Below are 17,827 nucleotides of genomic sequence, written 5' to 3' on the forward strand. Positions count from 1 at the left end.
TAAGTGACTTCCCCAAGGAAACAAAGGTAATAAGTATGAGAGGCAGTATTTGAACCCATGTCCGCTGACCCCAGAACCAGTGTTCTTTCTGCTGTACCACAATGAATCCTTAGTCCTGCTCCCTTTACACAGGAGAAAGCTGAGGCCCAGAGAAGGTAAGAGCTTTCTTGAGGTCAGACAGTGTATCAGTGACAGGGCCGTGAACAGAACACAGATTGCCTAACAGTCTAGAACACCTTTCATTATACCAGCTCACCTCAGGTGTATCTAGGGTCCCACAGTGGTATATAGTATAAAGTGGGCCAATTCTGCTACATGATGGTTGGCATTAAGCCAAACTCTATAGGGCCTGTGAATATTTCAATAAAATTAAACTACGTACATGTTATGTTTTGATGCAGCATCAGGTTATAGTATTGGAAATGAAGGCATTCTTTTGAAAGTCCAGGAAATCAGAGAATTATTATTGACCTATTCCTTCTTGACTTATTAAATCTCATAGACTGTCAGAGTAGGAAGAAACCTTAAGAAATAGAGCATAGTCAAATCCAGTCAACAAGCATTTATTAAGAGCTTACTGTGTGGAAAGCACTGTGTCAAGGCCTGGGTATACAACAAAAGGCAAAGGAAACCCTTACTTTCAAGTGACTCACATTCTAAAGGGGGAAGTGATGTGCAAAAAATTGTGCATAAAGAAATATATACAGTGTCAATGGAAGATAATCTCAGAGTCCTAGAGAGAAGGCTCTAGTTGTAGGTGAGGAGGGAGATGAAGTGACTGGAAAGGTATCTTACAGAAGGCGGGATTTGAGCTGAGTCTTAAAGGAAGTTGGGAGAGGTAGGAGGAAGAAATGAGGAGAGACAGCATTCTAGGCATGCCGGACGGTCCCTGAAAAGGCCACCAATACAGGAGAAGGAAGGGTCAAGCTGTGATGGATGGCAAGTGCTTTGAACACTTTACCACTTATGAGCTGTAGAAATGCCAGTCATTAATTACAAAACACAGCATGACAGAATATAGATTATGAAGAACTGGGAAGGACCTTAGATATCATTTAGTCCGTAGATCTCAATTTATAGAGGAGGATGCTGAGGCCTCAAAGCAGGCAAGGGATTTAGCCAAGGTCACACAGCTGATAAATGGCAGAGTTAGTTCTGGAGACTAGGTATCCTAACTCCTTAGCCAAGGGTCCATTCACTGACAGGACTATGGTTTGTGCTCCAGGAAAGAAAACCTAAAATTGGAAAAACTTTCTGTTGGCCTCTTGCCAGCAAGCAGATACCAACATGGACTGTCCCTGCCCTAAGGAATCCCTTGATTTGAATTCTTCTCATTCCCATGGGGGAAAGTCAGGAGACAAAGCTGCAGGAGCTCTCAGAGTGGGCTGAGAAATCCTCCCCATGCCCTCTTATCCACACTCACTGATGTCTGATGATTTGGCCTTGTTAAGGATATCCCTGTTTTAGTCTCAAAATGGTCAATTTTTTTTTTAAATCACAAGGTCTCAGAAGTGTTTCCCAGCCATTTCCCATGGACACTGAATCTAGTGACTGCATGATATAAAGGCCAAAGCTCTGGACTGAGAGCAGAAGAACTAGATTCTAGGGCTGGCTTTCCTATTGTCTTGAGATCACGAATCCTTGGAAATGTTGATATTAAATCTCAGTCAAGAGAAAATGAGTTACATTCTCCTCCCCCCCCCCGCCCAATGATTCTGTTAGAAGCATTGAATTTGTTGAATAAGAGACTTTTGTTGGGGGTGGAGTTCTTAATTTATTTGGGGTTTGAGGGGGGCACGTATACTGTGACATCCACACTAAAGCCTCAGTCTGAGGTGCATTTCTCTCTCTCCCAAGTGTTCCAAGACCTGTGGGCGAGGGGTGAAGAAGCGGGAAATCTATTGTCAAAGCCCTGCCAGAGGTGATGTCCTACCAGATAACATGTGTGACTCATCCCCCAAGCCAGAAGCTCATGAGGGCTGTGTATTAGGCCGCTGCCCCAGGAATGACCGGCTTCAGTGGGTGGTTTCCTCTTGGAGTGAGGTAGGATCTTGGGCTTGCTTTTGATTTCCAGGGAAGACTTACAAACATCCCATGGGCTAGACGTCTCCATGCCAACTCCCTTCTTTCCTGGCCCAATAAGTGACAGGCAGCTGTTCTATCTTATCTAACAGTGATTGGGGTCATGCTAATCCTACATTTGCTATTACAATATCTGCTTATATATTCTACTGTACCTCATGTCATAGAGTAAAGTTAAAGTGAGAAGTAAACTGGGCTGGAATTTAGGAGACCTGGGTTTTAGCCGCAGATATGCTACTTGCTAATGCCATTTGACTGAACAAGTTACCTCCTTTCTTAAAACCTGTTTCCTTATCTGAAAAATGACAAGGTTGGCTTACCTTTTTTCTAGAATGCTATCTAGCTCAGACATTCCATCTTCTATGATTCATTCATTTTATGTAAAAATAAGCGTACACAACATACATGTAACGTACTCAAAGATCAATATATACAATGTGATTAGATAAATGCAAGGTAGTTTGGAGGGCAGGATACTAGTAGCTGGTAGTGGGGGGGGGGAGTCAGGAAAGGCTTCATGCAGAATGTTCTCTAAATCTCCCCTCTTTGAGTTGTGCAAACACCTGATGAAACCAAATCATCCCAATTTGTTGGGGAAATCAGTAGCATTGAACAGGAGTGTCATTTTCTCACCACCTACTCTTGTCTTCTAGTGCTCAACATCTTGTGGTCCAGGCATAAAGAAGAGGATGGTCCAGTGCAGCGAGAAAGACCTGCCGGGAAAACTGATGACTTTTCCAGAGCGCAGATGTCGTCACATCAAGAAACCAGAGGTAGACCTGGAGGAGGCCTGTCACCAAGGAGCTTGCCCTCTGGCCCTTAGGCCCACACTGGTAGCCCGATGGTATTCTTCCCCTTGGCAACAGGTAGGTCACCTTTTTCCATGTCTAATGGTACATTATGCTTGCATATATGCTGGTTGGAGGGGCAGCATGGTGGAACAGGAAGGGTAAGGAATTTCATGTTAAAAGATAGATGTAGGACTGAATCCCAGCTTTGAATCAATAAGTATTGCTATTCCCATTTTATGGATGAAGCCCAGAGAGAGGATGAGACTCCTAGAAGGTAATATAGTAAATTAATGACAGAACTAGGACTCAAAGCCTCTTCTCTTAACTGCCAGTCTAGAGATTTTTCACCTCTTCAGGCTGTCTCAGTTAAACTAGTCCTTCAGCTTAGAGCAAAGGACTATTAGAAGCCTGTCAAAGGATTCCTTCCTTCTATCTCAGAATGATCAGAATTCCTCTCTCAGAAATGGTTACACTGACCATAGAGCAGCTTGATGGGGCAGGCTATATAGCCATGGACTGGGGACAGCTGGGAGAGAGGCCTATATCAGAAAGAGCTATTCAATTCAATATAACAAACATTTATTAAGGGTCTATAGTGTGCAAAGCACACCAAGTAGAGCTGTGATGAGGTTCTCATACACCATTAGAAGGGCTCTTAGAGATGATCTAATCCAGCGGTTCTTAATCCATGAGTAGTCTACTGCTAGGTTTCAGGTGGTCTGTAAACTTGGATGGGGAAAAATACATCCTTATTTTCACTAGCCTTTAACATTTCTTTCAATTATTTAAAAACATTCTTCTGAGAAGCGGCCATAGACTTCATCAGACTGCCAAAGCAGTCTATGGTCCAAAAAGGGCTAAGGACCCCTGCTCTAACCCATCTGCCTCATTTTATAAATGGGACCCTGAGACCTAAACAGTGGAATTGACTTGCTCATGGTCACACAGGTGGTGAGTAGCAAATCCAGTCTTCAGCACCAGTTCTCTTGATTCCCAGGCCAGGGCTAATGGGTTGCTAGAAGAAAAGAAGGTCAGAGAACACCTGGTTTAACCCCTGCATTGGAATAAAGAGGAGACAGACTTAGAGCTACCTCCTGTTGTCCAGGCATAAAGTAAGGCCTCTAGTTGGACACTGAGGCCTCCAGCCATAGACATTTGTGGAAGGCCTTCTCAGGGATGCCTGTGGCTCTTGGTAGAAGGTGCTGCTGTGGTTGAAAATGATAGCTCATGGTCTGGGCATCTCATCACCTACTCAGCTTCAGGGGACCCCTGTTATTTTCTCAGTGAGGAGTCAGGCTGTTGCATGTGCACAGATTACCTGGAATTTTTTAATCCCATGTGATTAATTACTAGTTGTGGCCTGCAGTTCTGTCTACATTCCTGAAAACAACTTTGGTGCTGCTTAGCATCTATAAGTTATATCCCTCTAGACAGCAAACACATTGCATTTGGCCAAGACATTTAACATTTGAGCCTTTCATTTAGGGTTAGAATAGACGGAAGCGGTCTAGTCCAATCGCCTCATCTTACTGATGGAGAAATTGCAACTCAGAGAAAAATGACTTGCCTGGGGTTATATAATTGATAAGGAACAGGACTAGGATTTTAATCCAGTTTTTCTGAATCCAAATCCAGTGTTCTTTTGTTATGCTATGCTACTTGTGTAATTGATCATAAATCTTTGAAAAACATTCTCTATTTGAAACAAGAGTAATGGGACAGATATGCATAGCTATTATAAAACTTGTCATATAAATATATCCTTATTTATCCTCCTCCTCCTCTTTCTCCTTCCTCTTCACCTCTTAGTCCTTCAAGAGACCGTCTTTTGAGCAGGACTATAGCCTAATGATATGATGGGAAAAGCAATGTACTAGGCCACTCTGGGGGGTACAAAAATAAGTAAGACCTGACATTAGGCAAGTAACTTCCCCTCTTGGCACCCCAGCTTCTCTATAAAATGAAGGGGTTGGACAGGATGATCCCTAAGGTCCTACCTATTTATATTCTAGATTATAAATTTCTATTCTAAAAGCCCTTAACGCTCTAACAGTTTGTTTTGAGAACTCTCTTTCCAGCTCTAAAACGTTATGTTTTGTGTTCTAAAGGTCCTACCGTTACTAACACTCCATGTTCTAAGGACCTGTCCTGCTCTTGGTTTAATGTCTCAAATGATGGCTAGATCAGAGCCTTAGGGTTTAAATAAACAGTCTATTTAATAAAAAAACAAATTCAACTGCCCTCAGGTAAAAGCAATTTCCTAGGCAATTAAAAAGCAGGTCACAAGAAGATAAAAGTAGATAAAAGCCCTGGCTAGAAGGTTAAGAGCAAAGAACAAGGAAATTCTCTGGAGTCTCCAGAGCTCATTGCCCAAATCTTAGAGCCTTCATATCCTACTTGCCCAAAGGGCCAACACCGCTAGGTCCCAAATCAACTCATCTGAGGACAAAGTTAATTCAAACTGCCCTGAGTTTGTGCCATAACTTCTTTGCCTGCAACAGTCCTGGCTAGTGTTGAAGGAGTTGGGGAAGTTAACTCAAGTCTCCTTGTTTCTACCAGCATGATGGCCCACAGCAGTGCCCTTTCAGCTCTAACATTGTATCTTCTGCGGACCTTTTCAGCTTCAATGTTTTCAGCATTCCAGAAATTTCTTCTCCTACTCTTCCTTCTACTGCTTCTCCTCCTTTTTTCCACTTTCTCTTCTTTCTCTTCCTCCTCATCCTTCTTTTTTTCTTCTCCTCCTCCTTCTCCTCCTCTTCTTCATCTCCTTTTCCTTATCATTCTCCTCTTGATAATCATCCAAGAGACCATGATTTAACTTCTTCTGACTCTGTGGTTTTCCCCCCTGCAGTGCACAGTGACATGTGGAGGTGGCCTACAGACCCGAACAGTGCAGTGTCTCCAGCAAGGTCGGCCTACGGCTAGTTGTCTAATTCACCAAAAGCCATCAGCAGTCAGAGCCTGTAACACAAATTTTTGCCCTTTGCCTATGAAAAGAGGTAACAAACCCTGCATTTGAATTGAGTCTTGTTCATTTTAGAAGAAAATATTTCTCAGGATAATTTGATTAGTATAAACATGTAGTAGAACTTCGTTAACCTATTTAAACTTTTCCCCTTCTTCATTCATCAGACATTAAGCACATATTGTACGTGTGGAGCCCTGTGGTAGGCAGTCTAGGGGGTATAAAAATAAAGTAGACCTCAACTCTGCCTTTACAGATCTTATAAATACAACAACACAGAAGTAACTATTCTAGTATGAAAACTGAGGGTTTAAAATATTCTAGTATTCTACTATTCACATATTCTAGTATGAAAACTAAAACTTGTAAAGGCCAAGTCCCCCACTGCATTCTGGGCCATCTCCAATTGTGCTGATCCATACCTGGCCACTAGACCTAGTTGGCTCTGGAGGAGAAAGTGAGGCAGATGACTTTGTACAGCCCTCCCTTACTTAAATCCACTTCACTTGCATGTCATGGCATCATGTCCCTGATGTCATAGTCCTTTTCAAAAACAAAGGACAAACAGCAAAAAGAAATAGAACATAAATTATAGAGTTATGATTGAATGTAAGCTCCCTGAGCACAGAGACTACTGTTTTGTCACTCACCTAACAAGCTTTTATTAAGCTCAGTAATGTCTTTGTACTCCAGGTACCTACCATAGCACCTGCCATGTAGTAGGCACTTAAAGTCCTTGTTTAATGAATGAATAAATAAGTTATGATAATCACAGACCTCAGGTTTGGGAAGTACTTTTGGTGTCATCTGGGCCAATCTGTATCTGCATATACACCCTATTTGTGACATATCAAACGAGTGGCTCTTAAAGTTCTGCTTAAAAACTTCCAATGCTGAGGTGCTCACTATCCATGCAGGCCGCCTAGTCCAATGATGATAATCATAGTGATAATGATGATAACAATAATGATAGCACCTACAGTGTACTAGTGCTACGCTACATAGTACATAGTGTTATGCTTTACAGAAATCTCATTTCATCCTCATACCAACCCTGGGATGTGGGTGCTATTTTTATCCCCATTTTACAGTTCAGGAAATTGAGAGAAAAAGAGGTGAAGTAACTCTCCCAAGGTCACACAGCTAGTAAGTGATTGAGATGGGATTTGAACTTGGGTCTCCCTGACCTCAGACCCAGCTCCCTATCTGCTATGACACCAGCACAACGCAGAGTCCTGGACAGTTCTGGATAGATTCTGGAACCAGAATCTGTCTTTCCCCGACTTCCATTCATTGCTGCTATTCTTTCCACTAAGGTCAAACCAAACCAGGCTAGTCCTTGTTCTGCATTGGGGCTGCCTTGCAATATTTGAAGGCAGCTGTCATGTGCCCCTGCACATCTTCTCTTCTCCAGACTAAATAAACTTTCCCAGTTTTTATCTCTCTGTCATTTTATGCCATATCTTCAGTTCTCCCAATGCAGAGAAGCACAATCAGAACAGTCTGAGAGATGAGAAAGGAGATGTCATTTGTATCTATGAGGATCAGACAAAGTTTCTGGGAGCCTTGAGTCCCCTCCTCTGTGGTGGCACCTGAGCTGGGCTGGAAGAACAGGTGTGAGGTTAATACGTGGAAAGGAAGAGGGATGGGGATTCCAGGCAAGGGGGATAGTTGAGAAAGGGAAAGGGCAGAGCAAGAACAGGTAACAGTGGCTAGTAGTCCAATTTGATTGGAGCAGAGAATACAAGGCAGTGAGCCAAGGTGAGATAAGACTGAAAAGTCAGAAGGTACAAAGTTATAAAGGACTTTGAATGCCAGATTTAGATTTTGAACAATAATAATTCCCATTCTCTTTTTTATTTTTTTAAATATAAATTTATTTGTTTTTAGTTTTCAACATTTACTTCCACAAGATTTTGAGTTCCAAATTTTCTCCCCATCTCGTCCCTCCCCCCACCCCAAGATGGCACGCATTCTGAATATCCCTTCCCCTAGTCCGCCCTCTCTTCTATCTCTCTCCACCTTCTCTTATCCCCTTCCCCTTTTATTTTCCTGTAGGGCAGGATAGACTTCTGTACCCCATTTCCTGTATTTCTTATTTCCCAGTTGCATGTGAAAACATTTTTTTAACATGTTTTTAAACTTTGGGTTCCAAATTTTCTCCCTTCCTACCTCCCCACCCACCCTGATTATACATGTGTAGTTATGCAAAACACTTCCATAGTAGACATGTTGTGAAAAGCTAACTCTATTTCCCTTAATCCTATCCTGCCCTCCCATTTATTCTATTCTTTCTTTTCACCCTGTCCCTCCTCAGATTACCCCCTTTCCCAGTCTTCCCTCCTCTCTATCATCCCCCTGCTCTTTTGTCCCCTTCTCCCCCTATTTTCTTGTAGGGTAAGACAGATTTCCATACCCAATTGAATGTGTATGTTATTCCCTCCATAAGTTGAATCCTATGAGAATAAGATTCACTCATTCCCTCTCACCTTCCCCTGCTTCCTCTCCACTGTAAGAGACTTTTCTTTTCTGTTTTTTTTGTGAGATAATTTACCCCATTCTACCTCTCCCTTTCTTCTTCACCTAGTATAATCCTCTCTCATCCCTTAATTTTATTCCCCAGATATGACCCCTTCATCTTCAACTCACCCTGTGCCCTCTGTCTATCTATCTATCTATCTATCTATCTATCTATCTATCTATCTATCTATCTACATACATATAATTTTTTTCCTCCAACTACCCTAATACTAACAAAGGTCTCATGAGTTTTAAATATCGTCTTTCCATGCAGGAATGTAAACAGTTCAACCTTAATAAGTCTCTTATGATTTCTCTTTCCTGTTTACCTCTTCATGTTCCACTTGAGTCTTGTATTTGAAAGTCAAATTTTCTATTCAGCTCTGGTCTTTTCATCAAGATGCTTGAAAGTCCTCTATTTCACTGAATGACCATTTTTTCCCCTGAAGGATTATACTCAGTTTTGCTGGGTAGGTGATTCTTGGTTGTAATCCTATCTCCTTTGCCCTCCAGAATATTATATTCCATGCCCTGCAGTCTTTAATGTAGAAGCTGCTAAATCTTGTGTTATCCTGATTGTGTTTCCACAATACTTGAATTGTTTCTTTCTGGCAGCTTGTAATATTTTCTCCTTGACCTGGGAACTCTGGAATTTGGCTACAATATTCCTAGGAGTTTTCCTTTAGGGATCTCTTTCAGGAGGAGATCTATGGATTCTTTCAATTTCTATTTTGCCCTCTGGTTCTAAAATATCAGGGCAGTTTTCCTTGATAATTTCTTGAAAGATGATGTCTAGGCTCTTTTTTTGATCATGGCTTTCAGATAGTCCAATAATTTTTAAATTCTCTCTCCTGGATCTATTTTCCAGGTCAGTTGTTTTTCCAATGAGATATTTCACATTGTTTTCTAATTTTTAGTTCTTTTGGATTTGTTTTACAGTGTCTTGATTTCTCATAAAGCCTTCCAATTGCTCTATTCTAATTTTTAAGGAAGTATTTTCTTCAGTAATCTTTTGGACTTCCTTTTCCATTTGGCCAATTTTTTTTTTAGGGCATTCTTCTCCTCATTGGCTTTTTGGACCTCTTTTGCCATTTCGGTTAGGCTATTTTTTAAGATGTTATTTTCTCCAGTATCTTTGGGTCTCCTTTAGCAAGCTGTTGACTTATTTTTCATGATTTTCGTGCATCACTCTCATTTCTCTTTCTGTTTTTTTCTCTACTTCTCTTACTTGCCTCTCAAAATCTCTTTTGAGCACTTCCAAGGCCTGGGACTGATTCATATTTTTCTTGAAGGTTTTGCATGTAGGGCTTTGACTTTGTTGTCTTCTTCTGGTTGTATATTTTGATCTTCTTTGTCACCAAAGTAAGATAATATAGTCTGACTCTTTTTGTGCTGCTTTCTCATGATCCTGGCCAATTACTTAAGTTTTAAACTCTTTGTTAAGGTAAAGGTCTGCTTCCAATGTGGAGAATGTACTGTCCCAAGCTTCAGGGGTTTGTACAGCTGTTTTCAGAGATGCTTGTAGGTTCTTCCAAGGTGGTATGATAAGGGGCAAGGTGTTTACTCCTTTCCTGGTCTGTGCTCTGGTCTGTTAGTGACCACAAGCACTCCTTTCTGTCATGGAACTGTGAGGAAGGTTTCTTCTTCACAGTCACTACAAGCTCTACCGCGCCAGCACTCCTCCTTGCCCCAGGACCAACATCCAGAACTGTGACCCAGATCCAAGAATGGGCAAAGCAAGTGATTCCTGCCTCAGCACTGGCAAAGAGATCCCTGCAATCCCCCTCTGATCAGCTACTCAATTCCCCCTCAGTCTGTGGGCTGGAAGCTCAGGGAGCAACCATTCTGCGCTCTTGGGGAACTGGAGTCATTGGCCCCATCCCCACCCCCCACCCCCAGCACTGCAGAAACAGACTTTTCCCACTGACCTCTAACTTGTCTTTGGCGTTCCTGGGTTGAGGAGTCCAGATACCACCACAGCTGCCCACGATTCAGCCCTCTGAGGCCTGCTCCAGGTTTGCTGAGGCCTGCGTGCCCACGCTGCACTGCTTTCCTCTCTCCACCATGTGCGATATACCTTTTAGATCAACCATCCATGTTGTCTTGGGCTGGAAATTTGCTTCACTCTGTCTTTTTTGTGGGTTCAGCTGCTTTAGAATTTGTTTCGAGCCATTTTTTATAGGTATTTGGAGGGGTTTGGGGGAGAGCTCAAGTAAGTCACTGCTTTCACTCTGCCATCTCAGCTCTGCCCTAATAATTCCCATTCTCATAAGTGCTTTAAAATGTACAGATTGCTTTTCTCACGGTAACTAGCCCTTTGAGGTTAATAGGAAGCCTTTGAAGGTTTTGAACTGACCTATGTGTAAATGTGATGGGTCCTGCTGGGTATGTGAAGGAGAGATGGAAGGGGGAGAAACTGGAGTCAGGAAGACCATGAAAAAGCTGTAATGATAGTCCAGGCAAGAGGTGATGGTAATCTGAAATAGGATGGTGTCACTGGGGGGTAGAAAGGCTGTAAGGAATAATGTGGGGGTAGAATTTAGAGGAATAGGCAACTGGTGGGATGTTGGGAAGTGGGATTGGTGAGAGAGAGGGGAGGACCAATGACAACTCGGAGATTTCAAGCATGTGTGACTGGGAAGATGGTGATGTGGTGCTATCATTGATCAAGAAGACAAGGAAATTAGGAGGAGGTGCCAGTATTGGGGGATGGGGAAGATGATGAGGGAGGTCAATTTTAGACATGTTGACTTTGAAATCAGAATAGGACAGGTTCTATTATATGTCTTGTATTATAGGGGATATAAAGGTGTATAAGATATGGCCTCTGTTCTCAAGGAGCTTCTAGGCCATCAAATGGAGAAGAGGACATAAAACATGAAAAAAGAAAGCAAAATATATGAGTTAGATAGCAATATTAGACCCAAATCCAGATCTACTTACTCCTTCTACTGTGCTTTTTGGAATGCCTGGTCCATAGTTAACAAACTTGCTTTTATCTTAAAACATTTTGTGTTGCCACTTCTTCCATTTTCTGGCTCTCACTGAGACCCGGCTTCCTTCTGATGACACTGCATATGTTTCGAATGCTGATTGCACTTTCACCCATACTCCCACCTCACTGGTCATGGTGGGTGCACCACTGGAGTAGAATGCTCCTTGTTCCTTATTGCTACTACAAGAGTTTCCAGCTTTTACATCACTCAGAAATCTTTTTTCTTTTGATATTCATTCAATCCAAATTTATCACCTAATCAAGGTTCAAGTAGCTTTTATCTACCAACTCCCAGGACATTCTCCTTTCTTCCTCAATGAATTCAATGCCTGGCTTGCAATCTTTTTCTCTACGTCAACTGCTATCCTCATAAAGAATTTCAATAAACATGTTGATTCTTCCACAAACACACTAACTTCCCATCTCCTAAATCTACTTAGTTTCCATAACCTATTCCTCTACTCTGCCTCAGCTGAACATAGAGATGGCTAAACCCTTAATCTTGTCACCACCCACAAGATTTTACTTTCATATTCATAAAAAATCCTTGTCACATCATAGTCTTTTATAATTCTATTCTTTCCCTCTGCCTTAAAACACCTAAACTTGTTCTTTGTGCTAACTATACCCTCCATTCCCTCAGCCCCTTAGTTCTTTCCCAGGACATCACCCCTGCAATAGCTACAGTCTCCTCCCTTTCCCATTTCAACCCCTTCATGAACTAGTTCAACTCTACACTGTTCTCAGCTCTCAAGTCTTTTGCCCCCTTATCCTATGGAAGATCTTAGCCCATGAAGACCAAACCTTGAATTCTTCCTACCAAACACCACTTTTGCTTTTATTGACTTATTCCTGTATGGAGTTAGAGAAAATCATGGAAACCATGCTGACTGAGTCCATTACAAATTTATGTTACATACTCTCAACTGGGCCTTCATTGAAGAAAGGGAATACTTTCACACCCCTCTAATCAATTCACTATTCTACCTAGTGGCTATTAAAACTTTTTCATTCCCCCTCAAGCATCCCTTTTCCCCTCCCTCTCAACTGAGTATCTTACCTTATAGTTCATGGGAAAAAAACTGAGGTCACTCACTTAGAGTTTCCTCTTCTCTCCTCATTTCACATCACTGAGATGCATTCTCTCATTATCTCCTCCTTCACTCCTGTCTTACATAATGAAGTTGCCCTTCTCCTTGCCAAGGCAAACCATTTTACATGTTTCCTTGATCCCATTCCATTCTACTTTCTCCAGTAGGCTGCCCCTTCTATCATCCCTACTCCCTCACTAATTTTCAATTTCTCCCTCTCAACTGGCTGCTTCCCTGTTGTCTATGAACACGCCCATGTTTTCTCCTCCCTTAAAAACCCCTCATTTTATCTGGCTTAGCCTTGGAGAACTCAAAGTGCCTTCCCTACCATGAAGTGGCACAAAATGAAGACTTTAGTGGAATGATAATAATCACAACTTACATTTCATAGTACCACAAATATCCAAATACCTATATTATCCTAAGGAGTGAGCTCAGTGCAAAGGCCAGTGTTGCTGCATCATATAGTGCATAAGAAGACAGGAAAGGTAAGAAGGGGTCAGGTTATGAAGGGCTTGAAAAGCTCTCAGAGCCCTCAGAACTTAGAACATCACAGCTGGAAGATGATATAAAGTGTTCTGATAGGAGAGACAACACATCGTGGAACTTACAACATCAGAGGTACAAGGGACCTTGAATGTCACAGCTGAGAGAGACTTTAGGACATAGAATGTCACAGCTGAAAGGAACCTTAGACCAGAGAAGGTCAGAAATAAAGTGATCTGATAGGATAGATGACACTTACAATATCCCAAGTAGGAGGAACCTTGAATGTCACAGCTGAGAGCAAACTTAGAACATAGAATGGAAAGGACCTTAGTCATCATGTATCTCAAGCCCACACAGCAAGTTTGTGGCAGAGCTGAGATTGTAATCCAATATTTCTGATTCTCAGTATAGAAATATTTCCACTGAAACACAGTTGCATCTCTAGAGAGATGGAGATATTGTGGACCACAATCAAAACTAGCTCCCAATGATTACAGGTACAAGTTTGGCTCTAAGAGAAATAACCAGAGACTCCTGGCAGTGGTTTTACTGGGACTTTCTCTTTTTAGATGAGCCACCTTGTGTGGATTTCTTCAGCTGGTGCCATCTCGTTCCACAACATGGTGTCTGCAACCACAAGTTTTATGGCAAACAGTGCTGCAAGTCATGCTCGAGGAAGAATCGGTGATGATGGCGATGATAACAACTCATATTTCTCTAGTGCTTTAAGGTTTACAAATGCTTTCCCCAAAACTGCCCTGTGGGGTAGGTAGTGCAAGAATTTTTATCCCTAGTTCAGAGAAGAAGAATCTATGGCCTGGAGAAGAAGAGAGATGACTTGACCAAAGTCACAAGACTACCAGACTCAAACCCAGGTCATCTGGCTCCAGATCCATTATTCTTACTACTACTCTGTTCTACCTATCAATTTTTTAAAATGCCTCTTGGAGATTGGGGTGGGATTGGTCTCTCCTTTTACCCACAGTGAACACCTCTGTCCTGGGTCACTCACAGTATTCACCAAGCAAGTGTAGAATTGGGCTATAGGAGTGTGGCTACAGTGAAGTACTTAAGGGACAAAGGATTCTTCGTGTTGATAAACCATGCCTACTTCAGAGCCCTTGGATGTGAGATGCCATGATGGATCCCCTCTCATGAAATCCCTTCAGCCTGAACTGTCTTTTGGAATATACAGATCTAGCAGACCAAGATGTGCCGAGTTACTGACCAGAACCATTTCTACATCTGTCAAAAGAACACATTGACTCAACTAAAAAACTTCTTCACCAAGTCATAGACAGAGCTGAAAAGGATCATTGAGCCACAGAAGCTCATGTAGTCCAACCGCTACCTGAGCAGAAATTCACACTACAGTTTTCCCCACATCCAACCTCTGCTTGGAAAACCCCCACTGGTGGGGAGCTCACTACCTCCTAAGACAGCCTCTTTCACTATGGGACAGTTCTAAATTGTCAGAAAGTTTTTCCTTCCATCAAGCTTAAATCTGCCTTAATGCATCTTACACTAACTGCTCTCAGTTCTACCCTCTGAGGCCAAGGAGAACAAGCCCAACCCCTCTTCCACATGACTATCCTTCAGACACTTGAAAACAGCAATCAGGAGTGGTCTTTTCTTCCTTCTTGGTTCCTTCAGGTGATCTTTGGATAGCTTGGTCTCCAGTCCCCTCTCCATCGTTGGAGAGTGCTTTGTGCTCTGGCTTGTCACTATCGTCCCTAAAATGTGGTACCCAGGGCTGAACACACCATTCCAGATGTTGTTGGATCAAGGCGGACTCCAAGCCCTTTGTTTTACAGCTGAGAAAACCCAGGCATATACACATGAAGGAGCTTGTTCGAGATCACACAAGTGAGTGGCAGAGCCATGACAGCCTTCTGCTGGAATAAGAACCTTTTGATTCCTCAGCCTGACACTTGGTCAGGGCTTTATGGGCCCTGGATATAAGACTTCTACTGACTGGGTCCAGGAGAATATCCCAATCACAGAACTGCATAAGGAACCTATTACTTCTCTTGAGGCTTCCTGTTGGACTGTCTGGGTGGTTTTGGAGCATATATTCTGCCTCTTTCAAGGCTCAAACATACTAACAATAACCTGGGAAGCATTTTCTAAAAACATTCTGGAAACAGGGTATGTAGACCATTTAGGACAATCGGTCTATTGAACTTTGCACTTTGAATAACTTATAAATTGCAAGTCTTCACTGCTCCCCCCCCAGCCGCATGTCATCTCAAGATCGTTCCACATTCTAAACAATTAAATTCGACATGTATTAAGCACCTTCTACATGAGAACCCTGGCTCTATACTGAGGAAGACAGCAAGCTAAGTCATGGAATCATATCATGATTAGTTAGAAGGGACCTTAGAGACCATCTAGGACAACTTTCTGCACCACACATGACTCCCCTTGGCAGCCTCCCCAGCAGGGTCTCTCTTTGGTCGCTTCAAGTGACGGGTAACTCATTATCTCACAAGGCAGTACATTCCCATTTTTGCATAGCTCTTATTGTTAGGAAATTTTTGTTTATATAATGGGCCAAAATCTGCCTCCCTGTAACTTCCATCTATGGATACCAGCTATTCCTGACCCCTCTCAAGCCTTTTAGACTTTAGAGCAACGCAGAAAAAAATCTAATCCTTGCTACACAGGATTATTCTTTAAATAAGATTATACTATTTATTCCTGGAAGGGATGTTAGTGATCATCTAGTTCAACTCTGTCATTTTACAAAGGATCAAATGAGGCCCATGAAGTCAAGCAATTTGACCAAGGTCAAATAGTTAATCAGTAGCAGGGCTGGGATTCAGACTCAGGTGTTTCAAGTAAAAGTCCAGCACCCTTTTCACTGTACTTATGTGTCCACCATAAACACACCACACAGTCTCCATCCTTAAGAAGCTTACAGTATAATAGTAAACTTTTCCTTCATGTAGACTAATGTTCTGAGCAATGGGAGATAGAGAAATTTTAAATACAAGAATACCAGCCCTCATGGAGATTATGGTCTAGGAGGGCTATAGGACATATTCAATTCAGAATCCTAGAATATCAGAGCTGAAAGGGTCCTCAGAGCCAGTTAGTAATTAATACATGAATCCCCTTCAGCTCTTGCCTGAAGCAGCCCACCCCACCTTTGAATAGCTCTTGTTCAGTTTTTCTTTTCTTAAATCCAGCCTAAATCTGCCTCACTGTAACTTCCACCCATTTCTCTTGGTTCTGTCTTTGTGACCAACCGGAATGAATCTAATGTCTCTTCCACTTAACAGTCCTTCAATACCAGATACTTGAAGGTAGCTACTCTGTCCTACCTAGTCTTTTCTCCTCCAGCTTAAATATTTCCAGTTCCTATGATGTTCATGTGCTATAGTCTTAAGTCCCCCTAGTTTGAGTTGAATTCAGTTTATTTAACAGTATACTTACTCTGAAAATACTTACATTTAAATAAATGAATGTCTACAGAGAAAATATTCCAATTCTGTAACATTCCCCTCACAAGACTGTACCACCTATACCCAGGCTTCCACAGGTCCAGGGTTATCTTCAGAGGAGCCCATCTAGGGCTGAATTCAATTTCAGATTAATTTAGCAAACATTTAGTGAGTAATCTCTTTTCCCCAGAGGACTGGGTTTGGTGCTTAAGATGATACAAACTTTAGATATATGTTTTTGTTTATTTGTCTGTTTGTTTTGCCATTGGGTGCTTCTCTACCATCAGAGGTCCCAACCCCCGCACACCTTTGTGAGTGGTTTCATGTGTCTCTGTGGCCAAGAAATCCATTCCTTGGTGGCCAAACCCACTGCTAATAAGTCCTTCAGAACTGAGCTAGACAGTCTGTCATTTGCTACTGCCTGATGCCTCTCCTGTCTTGCAGCACCTTTCAGGGCCAATCCAAATTGGCAAGTTGGCAAGGGAGGTGTCATCTCCTCGCCAGGAAGAGATATCCATGGTGGAGGAAACTTTGGTGGAAAGGCTATTCTTAAAATAGTTTTCAGTTGGAAGCACAGCAACCTATTTGCCCAAACCAATAAAGCAGACAGGCCTGTGTCCATCTGTAATTTTTGGAGGTTTTGTTCAAAGGATGTATGTTTATGTTATTCCACTTCATCCCACAACTTTTTTTTCAAATGAATGTTGCCCCAGTTCTCTGCCTCGAAGGCACCAATTCAAATAAAGACTGGCTAGTTCAGCATAGCCAGCTAGACAGTGGTCACTTAAAATGAACAGTTCCCTTTGTAACTCTCCAAATGGAAGCTGGGTTTGGGTTTTTTTTTTCATATTATCCAAGAAATGATAATTATCTCCTTGACTTGATTTGAAGTACAAATGGTTGTATTATTTAAAAACGAAAGCAACATATGTTGTATTTCTCCCCTATCCCCAGTAAAATTGTTTTCATAATTACTATTTTATTACTTGATGTAAAAAATAATTTATTAACTCATTACCTGTCCTATGTTTGCACTTGCTTCCTAAAGTGAGTGATGTTAATTAGAAAGAGAAATGTTGAATAAAACTATGTTATGGAATGAAAAAAAAACCAACATATAGGCATGGTATTTAATTCTTCTGTAAGTTTAACAATAAAGGACTCTGTCTCCTTATATTTGAATCTTGTTTAAGTTATTTAAATAATCGAGGATACACCCACATCAAGGATAAAGGAAACATGTCAGTACTGGCTACAAGTTTGACAGGTTCATAGAGGCAGCCATGTGAAGAGTGCTCTAGACTACCGGTGAAGACATCTGATGTAAGTCTGAGAGATTCTATTAACTGGAAGTGTGATCTTGAGTCTATCTTAGCCTTAGTTTCTTCCTCTATTAATTGAGGGGGTTAGAATAGAGGATCTCTGAGTTTTCTTATATTTCTAGA

General features: G+C 41.8%; 1 protein-coding gene across 1 annotated transcript in view; it reads left to right on the forward strand.

The window, feature by feature from the left end:
- Positions 1 to 17,499, forward strand: part of ADAMTS18 (ADAM metallopeptidase with thrombospondin type 1 motif 18) — a 194,379-nt gene extending 176,880 nt beyond the window's left edge. Inside the window, exons 18-21 of the mRNA XM_020964912.2 lie at positions 1,858 to 2,043; positions 2,736 to 2,948; positions 5,725 to 5,872; positions 13,503 to 17,499. Coding sequence (XP_020820571.2) covers positions 1,858 to 2,043; positions 2,736 to 2,948; positions 5,725 to 5,872; positions 13,503 to 13,621 — 666 coding nt within the window. The 3' untranslated portion in view covers positions 13,622 to 17,499. The remainder of the gene's footprint in view (positions 1 to 1,857; positions 2,044 to 2,735; positions 2,949 to 5,724; positions 5,873 to 13,502) is intronic.
- Positions 17,500 to 17,827: the final 328 nt, after the last annotated feature.

This window comes from Phascolarctos cinereus, unplaced genomic scaffold (genome assembly GCF_003287225.1).
Source record: "Phascolarctos cinereus isolate Bilbo 61053 unplaced genomic scaffold, phaCin_HiC Scaffold_2;HRSCAF=192, whole genome shotgun sequence".
In the NCBI taxonomy this organism is placed as follows: Eukaryota; Metazoa; Chordata; class Mammalia; order Diprotodontia; family Phascolarctidae; genus Phascolarctos; species Phascolarctos cinereus.